Consider the following 24,892-nt stretch of genomic DNA (forward strand, 5'->3'; position numbering starts at 1 on the left):
AGTGGAATTAAAACAAAACAGAAAGAACATGGGAACATGGGAAATCGATTGGAGCTGAAAATAGAGATCAAAAAGTCAAATATGAAAGAGAAGGCTGCGGACAAGGACATTGGCGTCAGCACTAGATAACTGAAAGTTTAGGAAAAGTGAATCAACGTCAGAGCACCGTTTGTGGGTGTCCATGTGAGATGGTACTTTTCTCCTGTGTCTCACACTATTTCACGGCGCCGTTCAACAAGACACCAGTTTGAGCTTTGCCCAACTCCCCGTTAATGGACGGTAGGGTCTCCACTCAAGTCTCGGCAAAGGCTGCAACCATTGCAACACGACCCTCGCATTCTGGCCCAGCGGGAACTAAAAAAGCATTAGGATGCACCAACAAGGGGAGGGACAGGGATACGGACTGGGTGGGATGTTTCACGGTGTGATGGTGAACACAGAGTGCTGGAGTAACTCAGCGGGTCAGGCTGCATCCGTGGAGAACATGGATGGGTGGCGTTTCGGCTCGGGACCCTTCTTCGGGACCCCAGTGTGAAGAAGGGTCCTGACCCGAGGCGTCACCCGTCCATGTTCTTCAGAGATGCCGCCTGACCAACGGAATTATTACCAGCACCATGTGTCCAGTTTCGATATAGACCACCACCTGCACGTGTTCCAAGGTCTCCTTACCGCAGAAGGTGCGGGAGCGCCAGGCTCCGATGGTAATGCCCACGGCCTGGCAGGTGAGGGCATAGCCCTGGATGGCCTGGCACAGAGTGGTGATGTTGTCCCGGTTGGCGCACATGTCGTACACACAGCTGATGACGAAGCTGGTGGGGTCCACCACGGCTCGGCAGTCGCGGAACGGCCCGTCGGTCTTGTTCATGATGCCGCAGTAGTCGGCTCTGTAGTAGAAGGTCTCTGTGTGCGGGTCGCACACGCTGCAGTTGTCCCCGCAATCGTGCTGGCAGTACCAGTCCGGGTCGGCAGCCTTCCAGCCGTTGCCCAGCTCCGCCAGCGACTCGGATGGGCTTCCTTCTGGGAGCATGTTGTCATCGGCCGGGTTGTTGTTGAAGTTCCCGCAGAGACCGCACGTGTTATTCAGGAAGGAACTGGGCAACGAGATGGAAGCGTAATGTTCCCCGTCGAATGTGAGCAGCAAACCGAAATCCGTCTCCACCGCCGTAGCCACTCCGCTCTGATAAATCTTGATCGCCCCCATCTCCAGATGCACGGGCAACGTGGCGAGCAGCCCATCCACCTGAAACACAGCGAACGGGAGGTCATCTCTCCGACTGCCACCAACATTTACAGCTTAGAGTGCTGGAGTAACTCAGCGGGCCACACAGCATCTGTAGAGGGACATTTCAGGTCCGAACCTTTCTCCAGACTGCCTATCCATCCAGGACGTCGCCTGTCCATCTCCTCTGTAGTTGCCGCTTGACCCGCTGAGTTACTCCAGCACTTTATATTTTGCCCAAAATTCCAGCATCTGCAGTTTGTTGTGTCAGCAATCAAGTGTCCCTTATTTCTCTCATCCCCACTCCAACTTTTTATAAAGCTGAAACGCGCGTCTTTACTCAATGTGGAAGCAAAGAACTACAGATGCTGGTTTATACCAAAGATAGCCACAAAGTGCTGGAGTAACTCAGCCGATTAGGCAGCATCTCTGGAGAAAGAGGATAGGTGACGTTTCAGGTCGGATGCCTGACCCGCTGAGTTACTCCAGCACTTTGTGTCGATCTTTACTCAACGACCCATCCGATGAAGGAAAGCACAACACACGCCTTCTTTAACACTGTCTACTTGGTTTGCCACTGTCATTGACCTATGGACTTGCACAGCTCTATATTCAGTCAAATCCCCCCCCCCCCCCCCCCCCCCCCCCCCCTTCCCTTACTTCAAAGAAATTGTCTTCTCTTACATAATCTTGAAATCGTGATCCCTCGTCCCCAAATCGGAAATGGAACTCCATATTTGTCTTGAAGCATTGATTCTCTCCCCACAGAAGTTGCCTGGCCTATCCCAGTGCTTTCTCTTTTCGTTTCAGATTTCCAGCATCTGCAGGGTTAATTTTTCTTCATCCCTAGAACTATCCTGCAAATTCTCCTCTGCAACCTCTCATGGCCCTTCAGTTCCTTCCTAACACGTGGTGGCCGGGTCTCAATGCAACCAAAATATAAAATTAAAACTGAAAATGCTGGAGGTCAGATACAATCTGTGGACAGAAAACAGGGAAGCTCAGCACAGAAAGCCTGCTTAACAGACCTTTATAAATGCTCAGTATTATCCCCCTCTTTTGCACTAGATGCTTGTATTTATAAAGCCAGGGTCCATGTGCTCTACAAACTACATCTTGACATATTTGAAGATCTTTAGAAATAAAAGTATTTCTGTACCTGCAGCTTATTGAGATTTTCCTCATTGACCATTTGCCATTTCCAAGTCCTTCTGCTACAACTGCACCACCTTGCATCTCCCTATTTAAATTCCACCTGCCACTTGGTTTGACTATTCTGGCCTCATGTGTTCAATATTCAGTCCATTAGTATTTTCCATTTTCCAGGCAATTGGTGGCAGAGTTTGAAATCTCCGTCTATTCCTACATCCAAGTCATTCAGAGACAACAACAACCTATGGTGCAAGCACTAAACCTGGGGAACAGCCATGCAGTCTGAAAATCAACCATTTAGCATGTTACTGTTCTTGACCCTTCAACTGACTTCTTATCCAAACAGACACTGACCCTCCTATTCAATGAGCCCCCAGTGTTATTAGTTAGAATTGTCTTTGTTTTACCTCGCCTGGCCTTTGACAAACCATGTCCATTCCACCCCTCGTGTATCTATCTAATCACGTTTTCCAACGCGTATTCTTCTGTGCAATGGCATCATAAGTGTCATCAGCAAACTCATCATGCCTCTAGTGCTGAAATCCAGATTGTTCATGCGGATGATGAACTCCAAGGGTCCTGACACCAACCCATTGGACACAGGCTACCAAATACATAAACAATTCTTGACCATCACCTTATGTCTTCCGTCACCAAGAAACTTTGGATGCATTTTATTCAATTGCCCTGAATCCCATGGGCTTTATGTGTTGTCCGGGTCTCCCTCAGTAAAGGATTTCCACCTGACCTCCTGCCAACGCAAGGGGTCACTGAATACAGAAGATTTGCCATTGGTTTCTTGTGGTAAGGAGATCCTGCACTCCGTGAAACCAGGCTTAAGTACAACACCAAAAAAAAAATGTTGGGAATCAGAAACGATGAAAGATCATTGACCCGATTGTTTCTCTCTCCACGGAGGCTACCTGGCTAGATATTTTGTTTCCAGTATTATGCTTTTAATTTCAGGTTTCCAAGAATTGTCGTTTTTATTGTGTAATGTAATTACCACGAATTAGGTGCATGACAAGAAAACTCATTAATTTGAAAAAAAAACAAAACGTTTTTTTTCCTCTCTACAGATAATCTCAGCCTGACATCTGCCAATAATCCTCATTGCCTTGGGACGGCATCATTATTGTCTGGAAGGAAATAGGCAACGTTTCGGGCCGAAACCCTTAAGGGTTTCGGCCCGAAACGTTGCCTATTTCCTTCGCTCCATAGATGCTGCTGCACCAGCTGAGTTTCCCCAGCATTTCTGTGTACCTTCGATTTTCCAGCATCTGCAGTTCCTTCCTAAACCATTATTGTCTCGCCCTTTGCCGAGCAGCAAAGCAAACTCACCAGCACTTGGCCCGTGTTTCCCCTGGGAATGACGATGCTGTGAGCGTACACATCCAGCCTGATGTTCCTCAGCCACGATACAGCGGTCCCCACCCGGTTTTCGTTCTTGGACTCGATGCTGAAACTGGGCAGATTCTCCAACTCCCAGCAGGGCTTGGCCAGGATGTACGAGCATGTTCCCTGGAAATGGTACAGGAGCCCATCGAAGGTGTGGTAGTGAGGGTCTCCAAACACCACACACGAGGCAGTCTGGGTGGGGACGCAGCGGTAAACCCCGTCCACGGAGTGGCACTGCTCGAACTGCCCGCAAGACAGGTTCTGACAATGAATGGCGTTACCCAAGTCCAGGCAGCGGCACTTGGTTTGGCATTTATCATCCATCCAAAACACATCCCCGCGGCGGAAAAACTGACCTGGAACAGAGGGCGCCAGTCAGAACAACGTTAACCATTAACCATATAACCATATAACAATTACAGCACGGAAACAGGCCATCTCGACCCTTCTAGTCCGTGCCGAACACATAATCTCCCCCAGTCCCATATACCTGCGCTCAGACCATAACCCTCCATTCCCTTCCCATCCATATAACTATCCAATTTATTTTTAAATGATAAAAACGAACCTGCCTCCACCACCTTCACTGGAAGCTCATTCCACACAGCTACCACTCTCTGAGTAAAGAAGTTCCCCCTCATGTTACCCCTAAACTTCAGTCCCTTAATTCTCATGTCATGTCCCCTTGTTTGAATCTTACGCATCTATTTTCAGGCTTCTGAATGACTGGTCCTTCTATTCATCTCTACCCCTTTGCAGACTTTGGACGTTGTCTATGGAACTGATGCGCTACAATGCTGAGAATGAGGTCCTGCTGGTAGCCATATCTTCTGGTAGATACAAAATGCTGGAGTAACTCAGCGGGTGAGGCAGCATCTCTGGAGGAAAGTAACGGACGACGTTTCGGGTCGAGACCCTTCTTCAGACCTCGAAACGCCTCCCGTTTCTTTTCTCCAGCAATGCTGCCTCACCTGCGGAGTTACTCCAGCATTTTGTGCCTACCTTCGATTCCAATCAGCATTTACATAACCATATAACAATTACAGCATGGAAACAGGCCCTTCTAGTCCGTGCCGAACACTTACTCTCACCTAGTCCCATCTACCTGCACCCAGACCATAACCCTCCATTCATTTCCCGTCCATATACCTATCCAATTTATTTTTAAATGATAAAATCGAACCTGCCTCCACCACTTCCACCTGAAGCTCATTCCACACAGCTACCACTCTCTGAGTAAATAAGTTCCCCCTCATGTTACCCCTAAACCTTTGTCCCTTACTTCTCAAATCATGTTTGAATCTTCCCTACTCTCAATGGAAAAAGCTTATCCACGCCAACTCTGTCTATCCCTCTTATAATTTTAAAGGCCTTTATCAAGTTCCCCCTTAACCTTCTGCGCTCCAAAGAATAAACCTTTCTCTGTAACTTAGGTGCTGAAACCCAGGCAACATTCTAGTAAATATATTCTAGCTTCTATGTTTAATTCTAGCATCTGCAGTTCTTTCTTGCTCCATAGCGTCTCCTTTGTTCAGTCTGTCGTACTTGAGTCCGTATATATTGTACTAATGTGCAGTATTATCTGATTGAATAACAATGCAAAACGAAGCTTTTCACTGTACCTCGATACATATGACAATTATAAACCTAAACCAAGATGGACCCGGTTACTGGGTCAGTTGGTGTGTAGTGTAGAGTTAGAGACTTTGAGTTTAGAGATAGAGTAGGGTTCACCAGACTGAACAGGACTGTCTTTCAGAAAGATCGAGTCCACTCTCTAGAATTTAGAAGATTGAGAGGGGACCATCGATAAGGGGTTGGACCCTAGATTCACACGATGTTAGGGAGTCCAGGACAAGGGGTTTCTCAGGGGAAACCCTCTATATTTTTCACGCGGCCAATTAACCTGCCACAAAGCCAGTTCTTGCCAACATGTTGATGTGGCCCTTGTTCAGGGGATCAGGGGGTATGGTCAAAAGGTACGGGAACCTGTGATCAATGACGAATGGCACATCGAAGGGCCGAATGGCCTACCCTGCACCTAATTTCATGTTTCTATGTTTCTATGAAGCTTTTCACTGTACCTCGATACATATGACAATTATAAACCTAAACCAAGATGGACCCGGTTACTGGGTCAGTTGGTGTGTAGTGTAGAGTTAGAGACTTTGAGTTTAGAGATAGAGTAGGGAAACAGGTCTTTCACCCCATCGAGTCCACTCGGACCATCGATAACCCGTTCACACGTTAGACCATTTTCTCACCCACCCTCTATATTTTTCAGCGGCCAATTAACCTACAAAGCCCCTTGCCAACATGTGTTTGTTCAGAACCAGTCAAAAGGAGAACCTGTAAACTCCACATAGCCAGCACCCCAGGTCAGAATCGAACCTGCGTCTCTGATGTTGTGAGGCAGCAGCTCTATCAGCTGCGCCACTGTACCGGGGATGGTTCTATGCACCATCTCCACGGATGCGGAGCCCGTTCACAGACCTCTGGAAAATGTGAACCAAGTTGCAGGATTAGGCACTAGCAGGGCAAAACACAGCGTGGCGACGCATCATGCGTTCCCAGGTCAGGACACGGCGAACAATGGGATGGCAACTCAGTCCGGGGCGACAGGCCTTCCACACACGGTGGCGAAGGGAGATCTGGAATACGGTTGAGGCAGGTGTAACCCCACCGTGTTTTGTTTTCCATGTTTGTGACGTTACATTTGTGACACTTGCAAAAACTGCAAATGTAGTTGAGGGCCCAATGCCATTGCTGAACCCGTTATATTGTCTATCATTTAGCACATTCTCTACAACATAGAAGGAAGCCATTCGGCCCATTGGCTCTAAACAGATTCTCAGTGCGATCCCAGCAGTCTGAACACCCCGTTATTTCCCGTTTGGTGATGGATTCAAACTATTGGGATCGCACTGAGAACCAGTTTAGAGTCAATGGGCCGAATGGCGTCGTTCGATATTGTAGGGATATGTATTGTCCCTCGCTGGAGGTATTACCACGAATCAGCTCACCGTTCAGGCTGCAGCCACTCGATGGGTCAATCGCCTCCCCGTCTATCTTAAAGATCCAGCGGCCGGGGAAGTTCACGTTGCTGGTTTGTTCGATGTTCAGCATCTCAGTTGTCCGAGAGGTTGGCAGGCTGAAAAAGTGACTGAGGTCCCCGCCGTTGAACCCCGTCTGTGCATCGCGGGAGGGGAGAGAGGGATGGTTATTTTTTTTTAAAGACACAACGTACTGGAGTAACTCAGGGATCAGGCGACATCGCTGGAAAACATGGATAGGTGACATTTCGGGCGGGGACCCTTCTTTAGATCGTGTCACACACACACGCGAGCGATAAGCAACAATTGATCACAGGTTAAGATAAATTTAACTGAGACACGCACAAAATAATGTGTAGAAAGGAACTGCAGATGCTGGCGTATATCAAAGATAGAGACAAAATGCTGGAGTAACTCAGCGGGTCAGGCAGCGTCTCCGGTGATGCTGTCTGGCCCGCTGTGTTACTCCGGCACCGTGTCTAAAGTAACAAGGTGAAACTGAGATAAAAAGACTGGCAGCTTCACTGCCAGGCTGCATTTGGAGTAGTGCGAGCATTTTAGGTCGCCCCTTTACAGGAAATATGCGAAGGCGTTGGAAAGGCTGCAGATGAGGTGCCTGCATTACGGGGTATTAGCTGCAGGGGAGGTTGGACAGAATTGGATTGTTTTCCCTGCAATGCAGGAGACTGCGGAGAGACCTGATAGAAGGCCAGTGTATAGAAGTATATACAGTGTATATAAGGGATGTATGTTCAAGAGAGTCCAGGCGAACAACACGTCTCTTTAACCCTCTCTTATTTGCTGTTGCTCGATTTGTATTGGTATTTGTATTGTATTTGTATTGGGACTCAGCTATACCAATTTATCTCAAACCACTGCCACCCATTTTCTTGTCATCATATTCAGAAATGTTACCGCTCATTTTGAAAGGATCTGAAGCAATTCAGAGCCGACTAGGAAATGGGAAGATCCAACCTGTGCTGCTGAGCCACCAACACCAGTCAGAGGGTCGCCTCCACTTGCAGTCCCTGTGGTCCAGGAAATATCAGCGTAGTTAAACATGGCAAAGGAATTCCTTTCATCTGTCACCAGCACACACTGAAAGGTGTTCATCTGTAGAGCGGGGATGACAGGGTTAGAGAGAAGTAACATGCTCACACAATCCAACCTTGGTGAAGGCTGATGGGAACAGGTGAAATGAAAGCAGGCATAGGCCAGTCCCTTGTACTTACTCCCCCGTTTAATAAGGTCTTTATTGATCTAGCTATATGGCTCTTAACGATAGGGGATATGGGGAGAAGGCAGGAATTGTGGATGATCAGCCATGAACACATTGAATGGCGGTGGTGCTGGCTCGAAGGGCCGAATGGCCTACTCCTGCACCTATTGTCCATTGTCCCATTGATATTTCCCTGCACTCACCCCCTTTCCCTGTGTCCCTCCGCTATCTGCAAACCTCACACTTTTTGAAATGAATGCACTTGGCAACCAGTCCCCCTCAGTCCACTTGGGTTAAAAATTCCGGAGATATTGCAAAGCTTGTGATTTGTCGTCACGCACCACACGGCGTTACCCACAAGAATTGGTCAATGAATAATGTCGAAAAGGAGCACCAACCTCACCCTGGAACAAGAAAGAGAGTTGACGCTTGTCCGGGGGTTTGGGCAGTAGGTTTCATTAAGCTGCTGAGGGGAACTGGCGTGAAAGTGACCAAAACAATATGTACAAATGCACTAAATTAACAATGTCAGTAACACAACCGTACGAGGAAGAAGCCCCAGTCCTGTATGTATACCATGGGAATAATAGTACAGGGCGGCGGCTCAATCTGATACCGGTGGGGCTCAGTCTCCCAGAGCGAGCAAAGCTCATCTTCGCCAGTGAAACAGTTGATTGGGAACTCAAATAGTTACCAAGATCCCCCGTGGGATGAACCCCCTCTTATACAGGTTTGCCTCCTCCCCAACATGGTTACTTGGCCTGCCACATGGGTTAACTGCCTTCCTACCTACAGGGGTACATTCCTCCCGCCCCACTACTCACCTCAATCCATTGAACTTCTTGAAAGAGTTAATATCCCACTCATCAGGGGCATCCACCTGCACTCACATGGGTAACGCTCCCACCAAAGGGTTGACCGCCCGTGGAGTAACTACAACCCTTGGTTATCCCACTAACGCCTGCATTACCCCCATTCACTGCTGAAAGAACTACTCCTTTGTGTGAAAAGATCTGTGTCTGACTACCGTAAATGAAATTAAAATGGCAGAGAGCAGAAACCAAATCAAACACAGAAAATGTTGGAAACACTCAACAAGCAAGGCAGCATTAGTGGAGAGAAAAACAGAGATCCTTTGCCAGAGGTGACCCATTGACTCAATGACAGACACGGGAAACCACACATGCATCTTGAGCCAAACAAAAACTGCTGGAGGAACTTAATGGGCCAGACAGCATCGATGGAGGAAAAAGGGCAAATGGGTTTTGGGGTTGGGACCCTTCTTCAGACTGGAGAATTGTTGCCCGTGTCGAAAGGAACCGCAGATGCGTGTATATACCGAAGATAAACGCATTGCTGGAATAACTCAGGCCACATGTCTGGAGATAAAGGACGGGAACCGTTTCGGGTCGGGTCTGAACAAGGTCCTCAAGCGGAAACGTCACCCATCCGTTATTTCCCCCAGAGATGTTGCCTGACCCGCCGAGTTACCCCAACACTTTGTGTCTATCTTCGAAATGTTGTTGTGTTTAATCCCTCCACAGATGCTGCCTGGTCTGCTGAGTTTCTCTGCGAGCTCTGCTTCTCTTTCCACAGATGCCGCCCATCCTGGCGAACGTTCCCTGCATTGTTCTGCCGGGCCGAGTGGCCGTTACCGGGGTGGTCGAGCTGCCTCCATAGAAAGTGACTTTTTCCCAGGTGGCGATGAACACCCATGTGGCCGAGAAGGAAGCCTGGTCCTTGAAGTTCTTCCTGATGTCCTTGGTGGCTCTTTGCAAGATGCTCTGCTCAACGCTCTCCCTGTAATACACATTTCCTTTGATCCCGTTATGGACATCAGCCCAGAAAGGAGCAATGAACGAGCGACCATCGGAGAGAGGGAAGACCTCGGGAGTGAACTGACTGACTTGCACGTTGAAGGATAGCACCCCATTGTTATTCACCTGGTGGACAGGATAAAGAATTCATTAAACACTTTCTCTTTGGACAAGAACTTCAGTTATACATCACTCGGCTCAACGGAGCTGTCCGTTCCGATCGATTAAACCCAATATCCCACTTAACATGTCATGAGTTTGATTAAAATCTTCCAAAGGGCTTTGAAAACATTTAATGCACACAACACTTTAGCAGTGATGTGGAGGAGGCGCATCTGCCACATACTCACGTGGAGCGACCTCTGCCCAACTGCGAAAAATGGGAAGGTGATTAGTAGCGAAATTTCAGGGGATCCTCCGTCATCCACCTTCGGGGTTTCGCTGTCCAGGTTCCCGATCCCAAACGGGTACAACAGGTCTAAGCACAACACTGGAAAAGAGAGAGAGGTTCATGGCAGGAGCGAACATTAATGCTCAAAGCTCTAGGCAACTTCGCCAATAACACTGACCTCCAGTGCAGGCCATGGTGAGAATGCTGTAGATGCACACGAGTAGAGAACCGGGACTCATGATCCTGCAACAGAACAAAGGTGGATGTTATGCCTGCTTCGGTATCAAAATAATTACTGTGCACAACACCAAACCCTTTTAGATAGACACAAAATGCTGGAGTAACTCAGCGGGACTGGTAGCATATCTGGAGAAAAGGAATAGGTGGACTTTGGGTCCAGACCCTTCTTCAGCCTTGAACAAGGTATCAAGAAGGATCTCGATCCAAAACGTCACAAACTCCGGAGTCAAAACGTTACCTATTCCTTTTCTCCAGAGATGCTGCCTGTCAGAGTTGCACCCGCTGAGTTTCTCCAGCATTTTTGTGTACCTTCGATTTTCCAGCATCTACAGTTCCTTCTTAGTTACTCCAGTATTTTGTGTCTATCTTCGGTGTATACCAGCATCTGCAGATCCTTCCTACCTAGTAAACCGTTTGATGTCCTCCTGCTCTCTCCCTCTCTGTCCCATCATGGATCTGAATTCACTTTCCCCTTGGATAGCGCTCACTTCCTGCTCTTTTCCATTCCATCTAGTCAGGTTCATTTCATGATTCCTATTGCAGTTGGGCTTGAGAGCAGGCACCATCCTTCATTCCCTTTCCAATACATCCAACTCTTCGGCAGTTTTTGTCAAGTGCCATTCGGTCAAACTGCTTTTCCTGCTAAGATCTGTGGTTATATCCCTTATCGTGTACCCAATCCATTCTTCTCCCAAGATCAGACTGTGAACATATTATTGTATTCATAGCACACAATCCCTTCCAAAACTCAGAATTCCCCAGTGTTCAGCATTTACCACAGTAGGCATTGCCTTTGCTTGAACGCATTCCTATTTTTCTGATTTAAATGCAGTAATCTTGTGATCAGCTTCCACAGTCCCGACCCAAAACGTCACCTATCCATTTTCTCCAAAGGTGCTGGCTGACCCGTTGAGTTACTCAGGCATTTTGTGTCTATCTTTGGTACAAACCAGTATCTGCAGTGCATGTTATTACATTCCACATACATGCTGTACCAGCTACCTTTGGGTCTTGATCCATCCATGTCTGTATGCCATTAACCTGCTTTAAGACAGCCGCATTCCTATGTCATTATGAGTTACATCTTCAACTCCTTCAATGACATTATTCATCAGTAGTTTGGTGTTGTTTATCGTTATCATCACATGTACCAGGATACAGTGAAAAGCTTTTGATTGTGTGCTATTTAGTAAAATAAAATACCATATACGAATATAATCAAGGTGTCCACAGTTCAAAGATAACGGATAAAGGATACAACGTTTTGAGCAAAGATAACATTTTGTGAAAGGTTATATCTTTAGAGGATCAGCTTCCATTGATGCTGTCTCCTTGGGACTGCGTGGGTTTCTTCCAGGTGCTCGGGTTTTGTTCCACATCCCGTTTAGGTTAATTGACCTCTGTAAATTGCCCCTTCTCTGTAGGGTGTGGACTAAAAGTGGGATAACGTAGCACAAAAATGAACAAGTAATTGATGGTCAAAGTGGGCATGTTGGCTGAAGGGTCTGTTCCATGCTGTATCTTTAATCAATTTGCATAAAGAAAAATTATTGAAACATATGGAGAAAAACTGTCAATTATTTCTCAACAGATTAAGTGGAAAGGAATTGAATGGGGAAGGTAAAGAGGAAATCTCAGGGGAGATGTTCTTTATTATCATCACATATACAGAGGTACAGTGAAAAGCTTTATGTTGCATGCTATCCAGTCAGCAAAAAGGCTATACATTATTACAATCAAGCCATCCACAGTTTACCGATACATATTGAAGGGAATAATGTTTAGTGCAAGGTAAAGTCCAGTAAAGTCAGATTAAAGATAGTTTGAAGACTCCAATGAGGTAGGTGGTTGGTCAGAACTGCTCTCTAGTGGTGATAGTGTGGTTCAGTTGCCCGCAGGCATGTGTTTTCAAACATTTGGACCTCCTGCCTAATGGGAGAGGGGAGAAGAGGGAGTGACTGGGGTGAGACATGTCCCTGATTATGCTGACTGCCTTGCCGAACCATTGTGAAGTGTAGATGGAGTGGAAGGGAGAATGGCTTGATGGTCTGGGCTATGTCCAATTTGCAATTGGACTCAGCAATTTCTTGCAGTCTTGGAAGGAGCTGTTCCCAAACCATGCTGTGATGAATCACGATAAAATGCTTTCTATGGTGGATCTGCAGAAGTTGGAGATGATTGTTGAGGACATGGCAAACTTCTTAAGCCTTCTATCGAAGTAGAGGCATTGGTGTTCTTTCGTGACCATTGCTTCGATATGGCCAGTCCAGGACAAATTGCTGGTAATGTTTAATCCTAAGAACATGAAGCTTTGAACATCTCTACTTTGGCACATGGTGCAGTAGTCCAAGGTTAGTTACCATGTGATTAATTGTTGTCATTGCCAATAAAGTGGCACCAGAGTGTGCAGTGGGTATGAGGAAGATTGATAACATAAACAAACAGAATTAGGCCATTCAGCCCATTGTGTCTGCTCTGCCATTTGATCATAGCTTTTCTAGGTTTTCCTTTCAACACCATATTCCTGTCCTCTCCCCTTTAACGCTCTTACTAATCAAGAACCTATCAATCTCAACTTTAAAAATACCCAATGACTTGGCCTCCACTGTTATATGTGGCAATGAATTCCAGAGATTCACCGCCCTCTGGCTAAAGAAATTCCTCCTTATCTCCATTCTGAAAGTACCTCCTTTGTACCTCCACTGCATTTCGTTGTACTCATACTTGTATTTGTGCGATGACATTAAAGTTGAATTGAATCTGAGACTATGCCCTCTGATCCTAGACTCTCCCACTGTCATGGAATAGTTAAAAACAATAGTCTCGAAAAATGTTGGAACTCGATTTAAAATAACGTAATAAACTTTCTGCATCATTAAACACTGTAGAAATTGTGGGGAAGAAAACAGCAGCAAGGGTTTTGGCAACAATCTTCCAAATATTCTCAGATATGGAAGTTATAAGTCTGGGAGACCGAAAATGTAGCAAACCTGCCCTAAATCAAAAAGAGCAATAAACTACATTGTCTATGATCAGTGGTTCAAGAAAGGAAAAAAAAAATATTGCTTGTCTGGCAAGACATGGGTTGGTAGTGCAATAGTATAAATTAGCAAGGCAATATATTTAAAAATACGAATAAGGTGAGATCATACAATGCTAAAACTAGAATTACTTAGGGATTTAACTACAGAGATATTTAAATATGAAAGGCCAACCTGATGTTCTGCAAATCAAAATGATAATGTACATGAGCACATTAAACCAGCACAAATTATTGGATAGAATACCCCAAAAGTCTATTTAATGGTGTTGTGTTATGTTTGGAGCAAAAAAGGTCATTGGCTCATAACACGTCAAGTAAAGGAAAATCTTATAAGTACATCGTGTTTAAGTAAATTAGGAATGCAGTATCATCAATGAGACTGTGGAGTAAGGAGCGGTTTGCTGCTACGGACTGGCACTGGGGTATATGGATCATTTCATTGTGAATTAGCAGGACTCGGGTACATTCTCATTCACATTCACTAGGACTTGGGCAACTGAAGTATCTCATTTCAGTTTATTGGAACGAGACACACAAAGAATCTCTCCTCGGGTTCATTGGGACTGGGGTACATGGACTATCTTTCTCCTTTATACACTGATGATGGGCCATTAGTCAATTAATTTGGATCACTTTAAGATGCTAACAAAAACATAAAAACATTACCTTCAGCTACAACTTTAGCCAGGAAAATTGCTGGCAAAACTAGTTTTGAAATTGGAATCACCAATCATGAAAGGGAAAATAAACAGATGTTTGGAACAAATCAAGAAAGTCTTTTGGGAAAGGAAAAGTGAAACAGTGCTAAGTGGCTGATACATTCTCAGAATTGAGGTATGCTGCTGCTCCATAAATACCTTCTGATACTTTTATTCACAAATCCCGACTTAGAACCAACAACTTCCTATTGTTTAAAGAGTGCACTGAATAGCTATTTGCACGAGATGATGCCACAGATGATGGGTCAATGGCATCACATATTGACCACATATTGACCAAAGTACATGGACCAGAGTAAACCTGACTTCCAAGTTGGGGATGTGTGGACCATCTCTTTGCAAATCACGGAGATGTAAGCACACAGACCATATTACCTCTATCACTGGGATGAGAAATATGGGTCGGCTGACTGCTGCTTACAGGTGTTGGGGTATATGGACCATCTCACTGGGAATTAGTAGGACTTGGGTATATTCACATCCCGGTTCATTGGGTGATTGGAGCATGTCATTTCAATATATTGGGATGGAATATGAACAATCTCTCCTCTGTTCTTCCTTTCTCCTGTCTAACTAGTACAGGTACATGGTTTAGCTAATTCCTACTTATTGGGGTTGGAGTTTTGGACTATATCACTTATACAACCACAAATGCACAGAATGGTTACAGCACATAAGGTGGCCATTTGATATATCGAGTCCATATTGGCTGTACAAGAATAATCCAATTTGTCAAATACTACCACCTCTTCCCATTGCCCACATATACTTTGTATCTATGCAGTTCTCTTTTGAACACTGCAGTGGGATCAACCCCAGGCACTGCACTCCAAATTCTAACCTCTATCATTTGTGACTTCTCTTCTTTTACATCACTGTATTTGTCTCCAGTTTCTTGACCCTTCTGCCAAAGGCAACAGTTTTTTCTCTGTCCACAGTAACACTCATCATAATTGTAAATATTTTTTTTTATCAGATACCAAGATCATAAGACCTAGGATTAGAATTAGGTCATTCAGCCTATCGTGTCTACTCTGCCATTCAATCATGGCAGAGCTATTTCCCCCTCTCAACCCCATTTTCCTGCATTTTCCTTGCAACAGTTGGTTCTGCAAGACCAACTTGGAGAACAATCACAGCCTCTCCAGTCTCTCCACATAATGAAAATCCCTCATCATTCCATTCATTACAGCGTTTGTTTTCTGCGCCTTCTCCAAAGGGACATATTTCCAAAGATATGGTTTCCAAAAATAGAAGAAATTTACCGGGTATACTTGGACTTTAGATATTTTAATATCTTCCAGCTTTCTTCCAACCAGTCAGTCTGAATAAGTGTTCCGTCTCTTACCCATTGGAGGGAAGGGTTGCTTGCCCGCTGAGTTAAGAAACATCCTTTCACTCAACACTCTTCTGTTAGTTGGCTAGTTTACTACCCATATCGCCACATATTACTAACTTTATTCCATCGGCTTGAATCTTGAAGACAAGCCAATTGCGTTAAGTCTTGTGTGCTGTCATATCCCGGCGAGGTAGACGTGATATGACAGTACAGTGCGGTACTTTCGCAAATGCCTCTCGGAAGTCCATTTACCACAGCACCTGCATCATTAATTTAATTGGACACAGGTTGCCTCTCAGCAACTTGCACTTGTCCAAGCGGCTGAGGTTAACGGGGAATGGGAATTCGAGTATTTTCATAATGGTTCAATGGGCATAAACTCCCATCTGGTCTGGTAACTATCAGAGCGCGTTGGGATCTTGAGCCCCAGTTTCTCACGCCAACACATTGTGAAGTGGAACTACGGTTGAGTGAGTGTTTTGGGAATCACCTTAACGCCCTATGGCACTTTATGCAACCTGACGAAGGGACTCTAGCTTGTTGTGTCTATCTACAGATTGACGTCTGGTCTACAACGTTGTTTCCCAACGATGGAAGCCGAAAGATCCGCGCAGTCGAGTGGGTGAAAGGCGACTTGACTTCACCTGGAAGTTCAGACGCGAGGTTTGAATCGGAGGCGAGGACTGGGACAGAGGAACATACCTGATCTCAGCCTCGGCGCATGTCCTGCAGCGTGGAAGCATCCGCTGTAGTGGCACAGGGGGTGAAACTGGAACAGACAGAGTTTAAAATCGAACAATTTAACTAATTATTCCAGATTGCCAAATGCGCCCCCGAAGCCAGCGGGCGAGGCGCCACAATAGAGAGTTGCCTTTCAGTTTGATTGCGAGCTGACGACACGGTCGGCGCTGGTGACTTTCAGGCAGGTTTGGATGAGGGTCTGGGTTGTAACGCGAGCTCCCGGGCCTCGATCAACGTTTTTTTTCCCGCAAACAAAAGCATTCCCTTTTTTCCCCCTCAGTCTGGCTCTGGTTTCTTCATTTGCATTCCCCGCTGTCAGAAATTGGTGGCGGAAATTCCATCTTGATTAAATAATTGGTGATAAGGGCGAATTGGTTCCCAGGAGGAGAGAGGATTCACAACAGAAGACTTCAAACTAAGGGAGATAAAGTTTCCATTGGCAGGAAAGAGTATCTCTGCAATTGTTTATCGGGACAGATACCTCAGCGCACACACACACACAGCCTTCTTTCTCTTAAGAAACCCCCTCATAAACAAACATTCCCCACAGCCTAAACTGCAGCTCGTCCCTGATGTCCAAGGTTGCAGCGGCCACTCCTCAATGGTACCTGACGCTGTAACAGCGAGAACATACACAAAAAACTGAAGTAACAACTCAGCGGGACAGGCCGCACCTCTGGAGAGAAAGTGACGTTTCGGGTCAAACTTTTCTTCAGACTGAGCGGAGAGGGAAACGAGAGATGTGGAGAGGTTCAAAGTGAATTTAAGGTGAAAAGGACAGATCAAAGCAGACGCTGCTCAAGGAAATGTAGAACGTTTCAGTGTTGGCGACTACACGACGCCCCCACGTTCACTATATTCAGCAGCACAGCAGCCTCGCCTGCAAACCCCCGGCCCATCTCTCTCTCTCACCACCACCCCCGTTAACATCCAAACTTCAACTCTGCACCCTCACCAGTTCCACCACCTCGATTCTTCTCCATGCGATCCCATGTTGAGCAAGATCAATTCTGCTGCTTGCAATGTTGTTCCTAATAACTCCAGTTATGCTAGAAAATGCATATCTACCCCTTTTGGGAATATCGCTATACATCGGTGGTAATTTCAGCTCGCATATGAGGCAGCTCTTCCTGTCAGTTCATACCTGATAGGATCAGAATGAGGCCATTCGGCCCATCGTATCCCCGCCTTCCCCTCTCAACCCCATTCTTCTGCCTTCTCCTTATAACCTCTGATATTGGTCCAGCCCGTCTTTGTGGACTGGACCAATGTCACTATGCCTACACTATGTCTACAGTTGTTCAGATTGCATTTCTGCTCCCTCTGACCATGTCAGTGAAACCGTGTCTTTGGTCTGATCTGTTCACGACCTTTATATATAGTGTCCTTGTATATGTCCATAGTGTCATTATACAGCTACTCGTTAGCCAAGTCTAAGGGTGCTTGATCGCAAAGCCGCTGTTTCTAATAACTCCATTAATATTGGCGAGGCGAGGACACCCTCCTGCTGTCCTCTAACCCGCTTGTTAAAACCATCAACTTCACTTTTGCCTGAACGTTTAATTGTTGCGAACCCGACAAACGAGGTTGATTGTGTCGGTGGAAAGTTGTTTCACCCGTTGTTCCAAAAGGCTCAAGCTAATAACTTTAGTATCTACACTAAATCTAATTATTTCAATTGGTCAGTTGTTCCTCTCCAACACAGTTTCTTCTGATGACGCTAATCCAAATCTTTTCGTGAGCTCTCAGTTTGTTCCTGAGATTATTATGTTAACGCCAATCATTTGCTTAGTCCGGTTTGGCTAACTCTCGTTTAAAACGAGCTTCATTATAATAAACAGTAGAAACATGGAACTGCAGATGGCGTTTACAAAATAATGGCATAAAGTGCTGGAGTAACTCAGCGGCTCAGGCAGCATCTATTGAGAGCATGGACAGGAGACGTTTCGTCTAGGACCTTTCAGCTGTCAATCTTCTCCAGAGATGCTGCCCGACCAGCTCGCCTATCCACATCTCGAGAAATGCTGCCTGACCCGCTGAATTACTCCAGCATTTTGTGTCCTTTTTTCTTACCATTAATCTGATTGCACTTCCTGAAGTCTGAGGGCAGGGCTATAGACGTTGTATACAAGGCGTTTGACAATATTCCACATGGAAGGCTATCCTGGAAGTTTAGATTGCATGGGATCCAAGGAGAGATAGATGACTGGATAATAATTGGCTTCATGGAAGGAAGCAGAGTGATGGTCAAAGGTTGCTTATCCAATTGGAGGCCTGTGACAAGCAGCGTGCCTCAGGGGTCAGTTCTGGGCCCATTGCTGTTTGTCATCTATAATCAAGGCATGATTAGCAAGTTTGCAGATGACACTAAAGTTGTCAAAAATTGCAGTAGGATCTTAATCAGTTGGGCAGGTGAGCTGAGTTTGATGGAATGTATTACAGAGAAGTGCAAGGAGTTGCATTTCGGGCAGGATCTACACAGTGAATGGCAGGACTCTGGGAAGTGTTGTAGAGCAGAGGGATCTAGGAGTGCAGGTACACAGTTCCTTGAAACGGGCATCACAGGTGGATAGGGTGGTCAAGAAGGCTTTTGACCCATTGGCCTTCATTGGTCAGAGTACTGAATATAGTTGGGAGGTTATTTGACAGTTCTATAAGACATTGGTGAGGCTGCATTTAGAGTATTGTGATATTTTTTGGTCACAATGTTATTGGAAATATGTTATCAAGCTGGAATGTATGCAGAGAAGATTGAGGAAGTTGCCAGGACTCGAGGGCCTGAGCTATAGGAAGAGGTTGAGCATGCTAGGACTTTATTCCTTTGAGCGCAGGAGGATGAGGGGTGATCCTACAGAGGGGAACACGATAATGAGAGGAATGGAGCAGGTAAATGCACTCTTTTGCCCAGAGTAGGGGAATTGAGAACAAGAGGACTTAGGTTTACAGTGAGAGGGGAGGGGGAAAGATTTAATAGGAAGCTAAGAGGTAACTTTTTTAATTTACACAAAGGATGGTGGGTATATGGAACGAGCTGCCAGAGGAGGTAGTTGAATACTTGGTGGGACTAGTGTAGATGGGGTATGTTGGCCGGCATGGGCTAACTGGGCCAAAGGGCCTATTTCCATGCTGTACGACTCTATGACCAATAACTTGCTTTGCCTACAGACGTATTGAAATAAGTATATTGTGGTTTGACTATTAAAAACTAGTCTCAGCTCATCTGTGAATCTACATGTTGACTTCATGTCATGTTTGAATCAAAATATATTTTGGATTATTGCAACGTCATTTATTTGGGAATTAATTGCATGTTCGCCTTTGTCTTATCCACCTTAGTTGTCTCTCAAACTTCCTGAATGTACAATGTTGAATGTCCTATAAGAAATGGAGAGAAAGCACTGTGGGAACAGCTTCAGTCTCTCCTTGATATGGGAACTGAGATCTGTGGAACTCAACCAAATTCTATTAATGCCACCCCATTAGACCAGATCACAGCAGTGACTCGATGGGGAAACAGTATTGTGGCAATAAAACACGACACAAAACAAACACCTTCAGTAAAATCTGTCAAACCTATTCCTTTTCTCCAGAGTTGCTGTCTGGCCCGCTGAGTTACTCCAGCTTTTCTTGTCTACATTCAGTAACAGCTTTGGCTGACATTGATAAATTATAGGACACTGGCCTTGCACAATGCAACTAGGGACACTCATATAAATTTGGGAATTTGCCAATACAAGGTTCTATGTATATAATATTGTAGGTTCTAATTAATTTAGAAAAGGCTAATTTTAGACAGAGAAGAAATGTATAAGTGAAAATGTTCTGTGTTTTCTCACTGCAATGCAAGTACAACCTGCTGCATCTACACTTAGAGAAACTTTGCTTTGTCTAAACTCAAATCTAAGGTTTAAAAAAAATCACTTGCAATTTTTGGTATTGAAATTAAGCATTTTATTAGCCATGATAATTCATGAAGCTTTACAGTACTTAAAATATTCCCTATATTTATCCATCAATAATTATTATATGCTCACTCCCTTACTAAAATAAAAATTTACATGCAGTATAATTGAGATTGACTCAGTAATGTGGAACTTGAATCATTAAGGGAAAGCTTTCCATTAATATATCAGACAGAATTAAACTTGATCAACATGCAGATTCTAACATGACATTGCATGGCAACATAAGAGACTGAGCATGAGAGGCAGCAATGGAAGTAACATTAAAGGCATCTTAAAGAGGCTTTGAGAAGACATGTTACTAAAAGGCGTATGCGGTATGGCTGTTGCTAACTCTTTAAAATTTGGGCCCCAAACTTTGACGTACTAAGATTTGGGACCAAATGTTTAAATAACCAATTACAAACTTTACACTGTAAAATGGTGTGGCCCTCATACCTCAATTTTCATAATTGCATTCCATCTCATGGTACAGCAATAAGAACAAATGGAGATTGATTAAAAGATAGATGCACCTTTGTCCACCATTTAAAAACTTCATTTACAGGCTGTTGGGATCAGTGCCAAAGCCACCATCTAAAGCCCATTTTGATTTGCTCTTGAGAGGATGGTGGCCATTTACCTTAACATTCTGCCAGCCACAAGTAACATTGAGCTTCATCTGCACAGTGTTGTTAGACTATTCAGTAACACCACTTCCACAGAAGTCAGAGGGGCAGTTACACATTGTGCCAGTGGATACTCTGCATGGTTTAATCCCCAGCACATGTAATTATAAATCTCCAGGAAACATTATAAATTAACTAAAGCTTTTAAAATACAGACTTCTTCCGTCACCTTCATTTTTTGCCAAGAGATAAAATATTATAATAAGTGATAAGGGGTAAGGGTAGGCGAGGGGCAACAAGTCAGCTATGATCGCCTATGAATGCCGACTGGAGAGGATCTATCCATTGCCTGTGAAGACTGAGATTCACACTTTTTTTCCGCCATCACCATTTCCACAATATTTATCTAGTAACATTATTGCACCACAGCAGAAATCCTTAGCGTATATAAATTTGCACACAAGCAATCTAAGTTTACAGACCAACTCATCTTCAGAGTCCCATATTAATCAGTATCTAATATCAAATAATTGCAAACATCATTCAGAGAATAAAGCCATAATCAGATAAACCAGGTTCCCGATTTCCACCTTGTTAACAACCAATAAATTATCTAAGTTACAGAATTGAAAGTATTGACATAGTTCAATATATGCAGATACACCAGTATGATACTTTAAACCTGGACAAATATCTTGCAAACTGCAGGCGACTAGTTATTACACTGTTTAGATTTAATTTCCCTTTGAATGTAGCCAATTGCCACATACAGACATATTCAGCTTCTGTTGGGGACTGGCAATAAGGTATAAAGTCCTTTTTTATCACAGTGCTTGCCGAGACCACATCTTGTGGTGATTCTACACTAGCCTCAGTCCAGAATACAAATCAATTCTTTCCATTGCAGCCAACAATAGATTACATCACACACTTCTGACAAATGATGCATGGGAGTATCACCGCATTAAGGTCTTCCAAAAGTAGCCGAGCATTATAAATCATGAGACAATGAACCCCGAGATGGGATTGTTCACAGCAATCGCACCCAGAGAATTTGATTTTGTGCACACCAAGAGTCTTAAACTCAACAAGGTAAAAAAAGCAACATAATTGAGTTTGTGAACAATACATTAAACATATACACAAATTGCTAAAACATCATGAAATGAAATTAAGGCAACATGGAGTGTGTTGAAAAGATTTAACATCTCCAGGTTTAAAATAGATGAGACAATACGCAATGTATTCTGAACTTTCATACAAGTTGATACTTTTGCTGCTTTACTACCCGCATTAGTAATTGTGACAAATATATACCCACACACACACATTTGCATATATATGTGGGAGTGTATATTGTACAGTCAACACATTGAATGGAATGCAAAAGCCACACTGCACAGGTACTATTAAAGTGCTGTGTTGGTGCATATGGAGTCTGGAGCCAGTGTGCAAAGTCATTTGATGTATGGAATTATATTCAAAGTGCTGACTGTAGTTCAGCGCTTATTGCATACAACATATAAACACCTCAATCAAGACTGAACCAGATACTGCAAGTGCGAAGAAATGGATTCTGCTGAAATGATTTGTCATTGCTTCAAAAATCATAATGCTTTTTCAGTGATATTAAAGCTATCATACGGTGGAGGACATTCCCTTCATCTTGTCTGGACCAGCTCCTTAACTAAAATACACAATGATGTCGAGTTGGCGAGTGAGCGAGCGATGCAATTCAAACTATGGCATGGTATGAACCAATGTTGTTATGAGCAAGAACAGTTTGTGCTCTGCATCTTATCACAGCTTTCCATTATCCATAGACCTGTTTATAAGAAATTCTATTGCATGACACTGATGACATACTGTATGTTCACAAAACCTTGAGTGATTGGTAATTAAACAAACTCATCCACAGGCCGTAACCCCAGATTTGTGTTACCTCACTCAATATCTGCTTTCATTTGATACATCACACAGTAAAGTAGTTAGCGATACTTTATACCATTGTATTCAATAATCACATCACACCACGCCTCTATTGACCGAAGATTGATGGCGATCTCGGGCTCTGTTGTTACTGGGTCGCCTCAGACAGGTTTCTCTTATGTCCATCTTAGAAACTTTCTTCCATTACTGGCAGGAACGTTGATTTTTTTTTGTGAACTAGTTTCAGCATTAATCGGTACCTATACATGGATCGCTAACCCTTTAACAGTTACAATTGTGAAAACGCGCTGTAACCGAGCAATACTTTCATTAGCAAACAAAATACTTGTGTAAAAAGTGCAAAGATTGAGTAAATTCACAAGACTATTTTGTTTTTGGTTCTACATGAATCTCATCTCCATCTCGAATACTAAACGAGTGAAGGGCACGCATGCTGTATCTCATTTCTTCTGGTCCAAATGTGTTTACCATGTCTTGATCAATGTAATACAACCGCATGTTATTGGTTGACAACTGCACGACAGTCCGAAGGCGTTTCTTCAGATCACCCACAGTCTGATCGAGACGAATATTCATCACTTCAACTTTATCTTCAAAGTGAACTTCAATCTTGGCACGACTCTGGGGCCGGAGGTCCACCACAGCCAACGGTTCCAACACACCATATTGTGCTACCAGTTCATGATATCTGGAAAACAAATGGACAACCATTATTTTCAGGTAGGTAGGAAGAAACTGCAGATGCTGGTTTAAACCAAAGATAGACACAAAAAGCTGGAGTAACTCAGCAGGACAGGCAGCATCTCTGGAGAGAAGGAATGGGTGACATTTCTGGACAAGACCCTTAAGACCATTATTTTCAGATGGTCAAACCAAGCTATCAGAAGATGAGACTCCACATATTCTTATAGCTTACACTGAACCAGCAGAACCCAATGTAAGAGATTAACAAATCGAGAGATCTCAAGGAGGATTGAGAATTAAACCATTTGGCAGGATCATCTTTGCTGTCCAAACAGTAATGTAATGAAAAGTGATAAATAAAAGTGGTTTTGTTTTCAATTTGGATATCATGTTATTCTTTGTCTACCTTTGTTTTCTCTACAGCTGCTGCCTGACCAGCAATGTCTTATTTCCGACTTCCATCAATGTTCTGCATCTCACATTTTTACCATATTTTCTCACTCTTTACTGTCCCCAGTCATCACTTTCTATTTGGAATTCCTTTAGAGGTGTCACTTTCAATTAACAGGCCTTCATCATACAAGAGAAGAGTCTTGAAAACTGGGGCAAATCCAGTTAAGAAAAACTCACACATTGACAATGCGATGTTCCATAATATGTAAATTAATCATGGAATTTTAAAAGGAAGAGATACATAAGACAATAGGTGCAGGTGTAGGCCATTCGGCCCTTCGTGCCAGCACTGCCATTCAATGTGATCATGGCTGATCATCCACAATCAGTACCCCGGTCCTGCCTTCTCCCCATACCCCCTGATTCCGCTAGCCCCAAGAGCTCTATCTAACTCTATTTTGAATGCATCCAGTGAATCTGCCTCCACTGCCTTCCGAGGAAGAAAATTCCACAAATTCACAACTCTGTGTGAAAAAGTTTTTCCTCATCTCAGCTCTGAATGGCCTACCCTCTTATTCTTGAACTGTGGCCCCTGGTTCTGGACTCCCAACATCAGGAACATGTTTCCTGCATCTAGCGTGTCCAATCCCTTAATAATTTTATATGTTTCTATAAGATCCCCTCTCACCCTTTTAAATTCCAGTGAATACAAGCCCAATTGCTCCATTCTTTCATCATATGACAGTCCCGCCATCCCAGGAATTAACCTTGTGAACCTACACTGCACTCCTTCAATAGTAAGAATGTCCTTCCTCAAATTAGGAGACCAAAACTGCACACAATACTCCAGGTGTGGTCTCACCAGGGCCCTGTACAACTGCAGGACCTCTTTGCTCCTATACTCAACACCTCTCGTTATGAAGGCCAATTAGCTTTCGTCACTGCCTGTTGTACCTGTAGGCTT

General features: G+C 44.3%; 2 protein-coding genes across 3 annotated transcripts in view; both read right to left on the reverse strand.

The window, feature by feature from the left end:
- The window catches only part of tecta (tectorin alpha), a 43,005-nt gene extending 25,691 nt beyond the window's left edge, over window positions 1-17,314 (reverse strand). The window contains exons 1-9 of the mRNA XM_055660477.1: window positions 17,287-17,314; window positions 16,293-16,359; window positions 10,428-10,492; window positions 10,209-10,348; window positions 9,697-9,984; window positions 7,798-7,935; window positions 6,793-6,958; window positions 3,713-4,125; window positions 670-1,240 (exon numbers count right to left, since the gene is read on the reverse strand). Coding sequence (XP_055516452.1) covers window positions 670-1,240; window positions 3,713-4,125; window positions 6,793-6,958; window positions 7,798-7,935; window positions 9,697-9,984; window positions 10,209-10,348; window positions 10,428-10,492; window positions 16,293-16,359; window positions 17,287-17,314 — 1,876 coding nt within the window. The remainder of the gene's footprint in view (window positions 1-669; window positions 1,241-3,712; window positions 4,126-6,792; window positions 6,959-7,797; window positions 7,936-9,696; window positions 9,985-10,208; window positions 10,349-10,427; window positions 10,493-16,292; window positions 16,360-17,286) is intronic.
- A 5,645-nt stretch (window positions 17,315-22,959) lies between these two features.
- tbcelb (tubulin folding cofactor E-like b) overlaps window positions 22,960-24,892 on the reverse strand; it is a 45,988-nt gene continuing 44,055 nt past the window's right edge. For both annotated transcript variants that reach the window (XM_055660770.1, XM_055660771.1), the window contains one exon: window positions 22,960-23,539. In XM_055660770.1, the coding sequence (XP_055516745.1) occupies window positions 23,215-23,539 (325 nt within the window). In that variant the 3' untranslated portion in view covers window positions 22,960-23,214. The remainder of the gene's footprint in view (window positions 23,540-24,892) is intronic.

The sequence above is a fragment of the Leucoraja erinacea genome, chromosome 32 (assembly GCF_028641065.1).
Source record: "Leucoraja erinacea ecotype New England chromosome 32, Leri_hhj_1, whole genome shotgun sequence".
Classification (NCBI taxonomy): Eukaryota; Metazoa; Chordata; class Chondrichthyes; order Rajiformes; family Rajidae; genus Leucoraja; species Leucoraja erinaceus.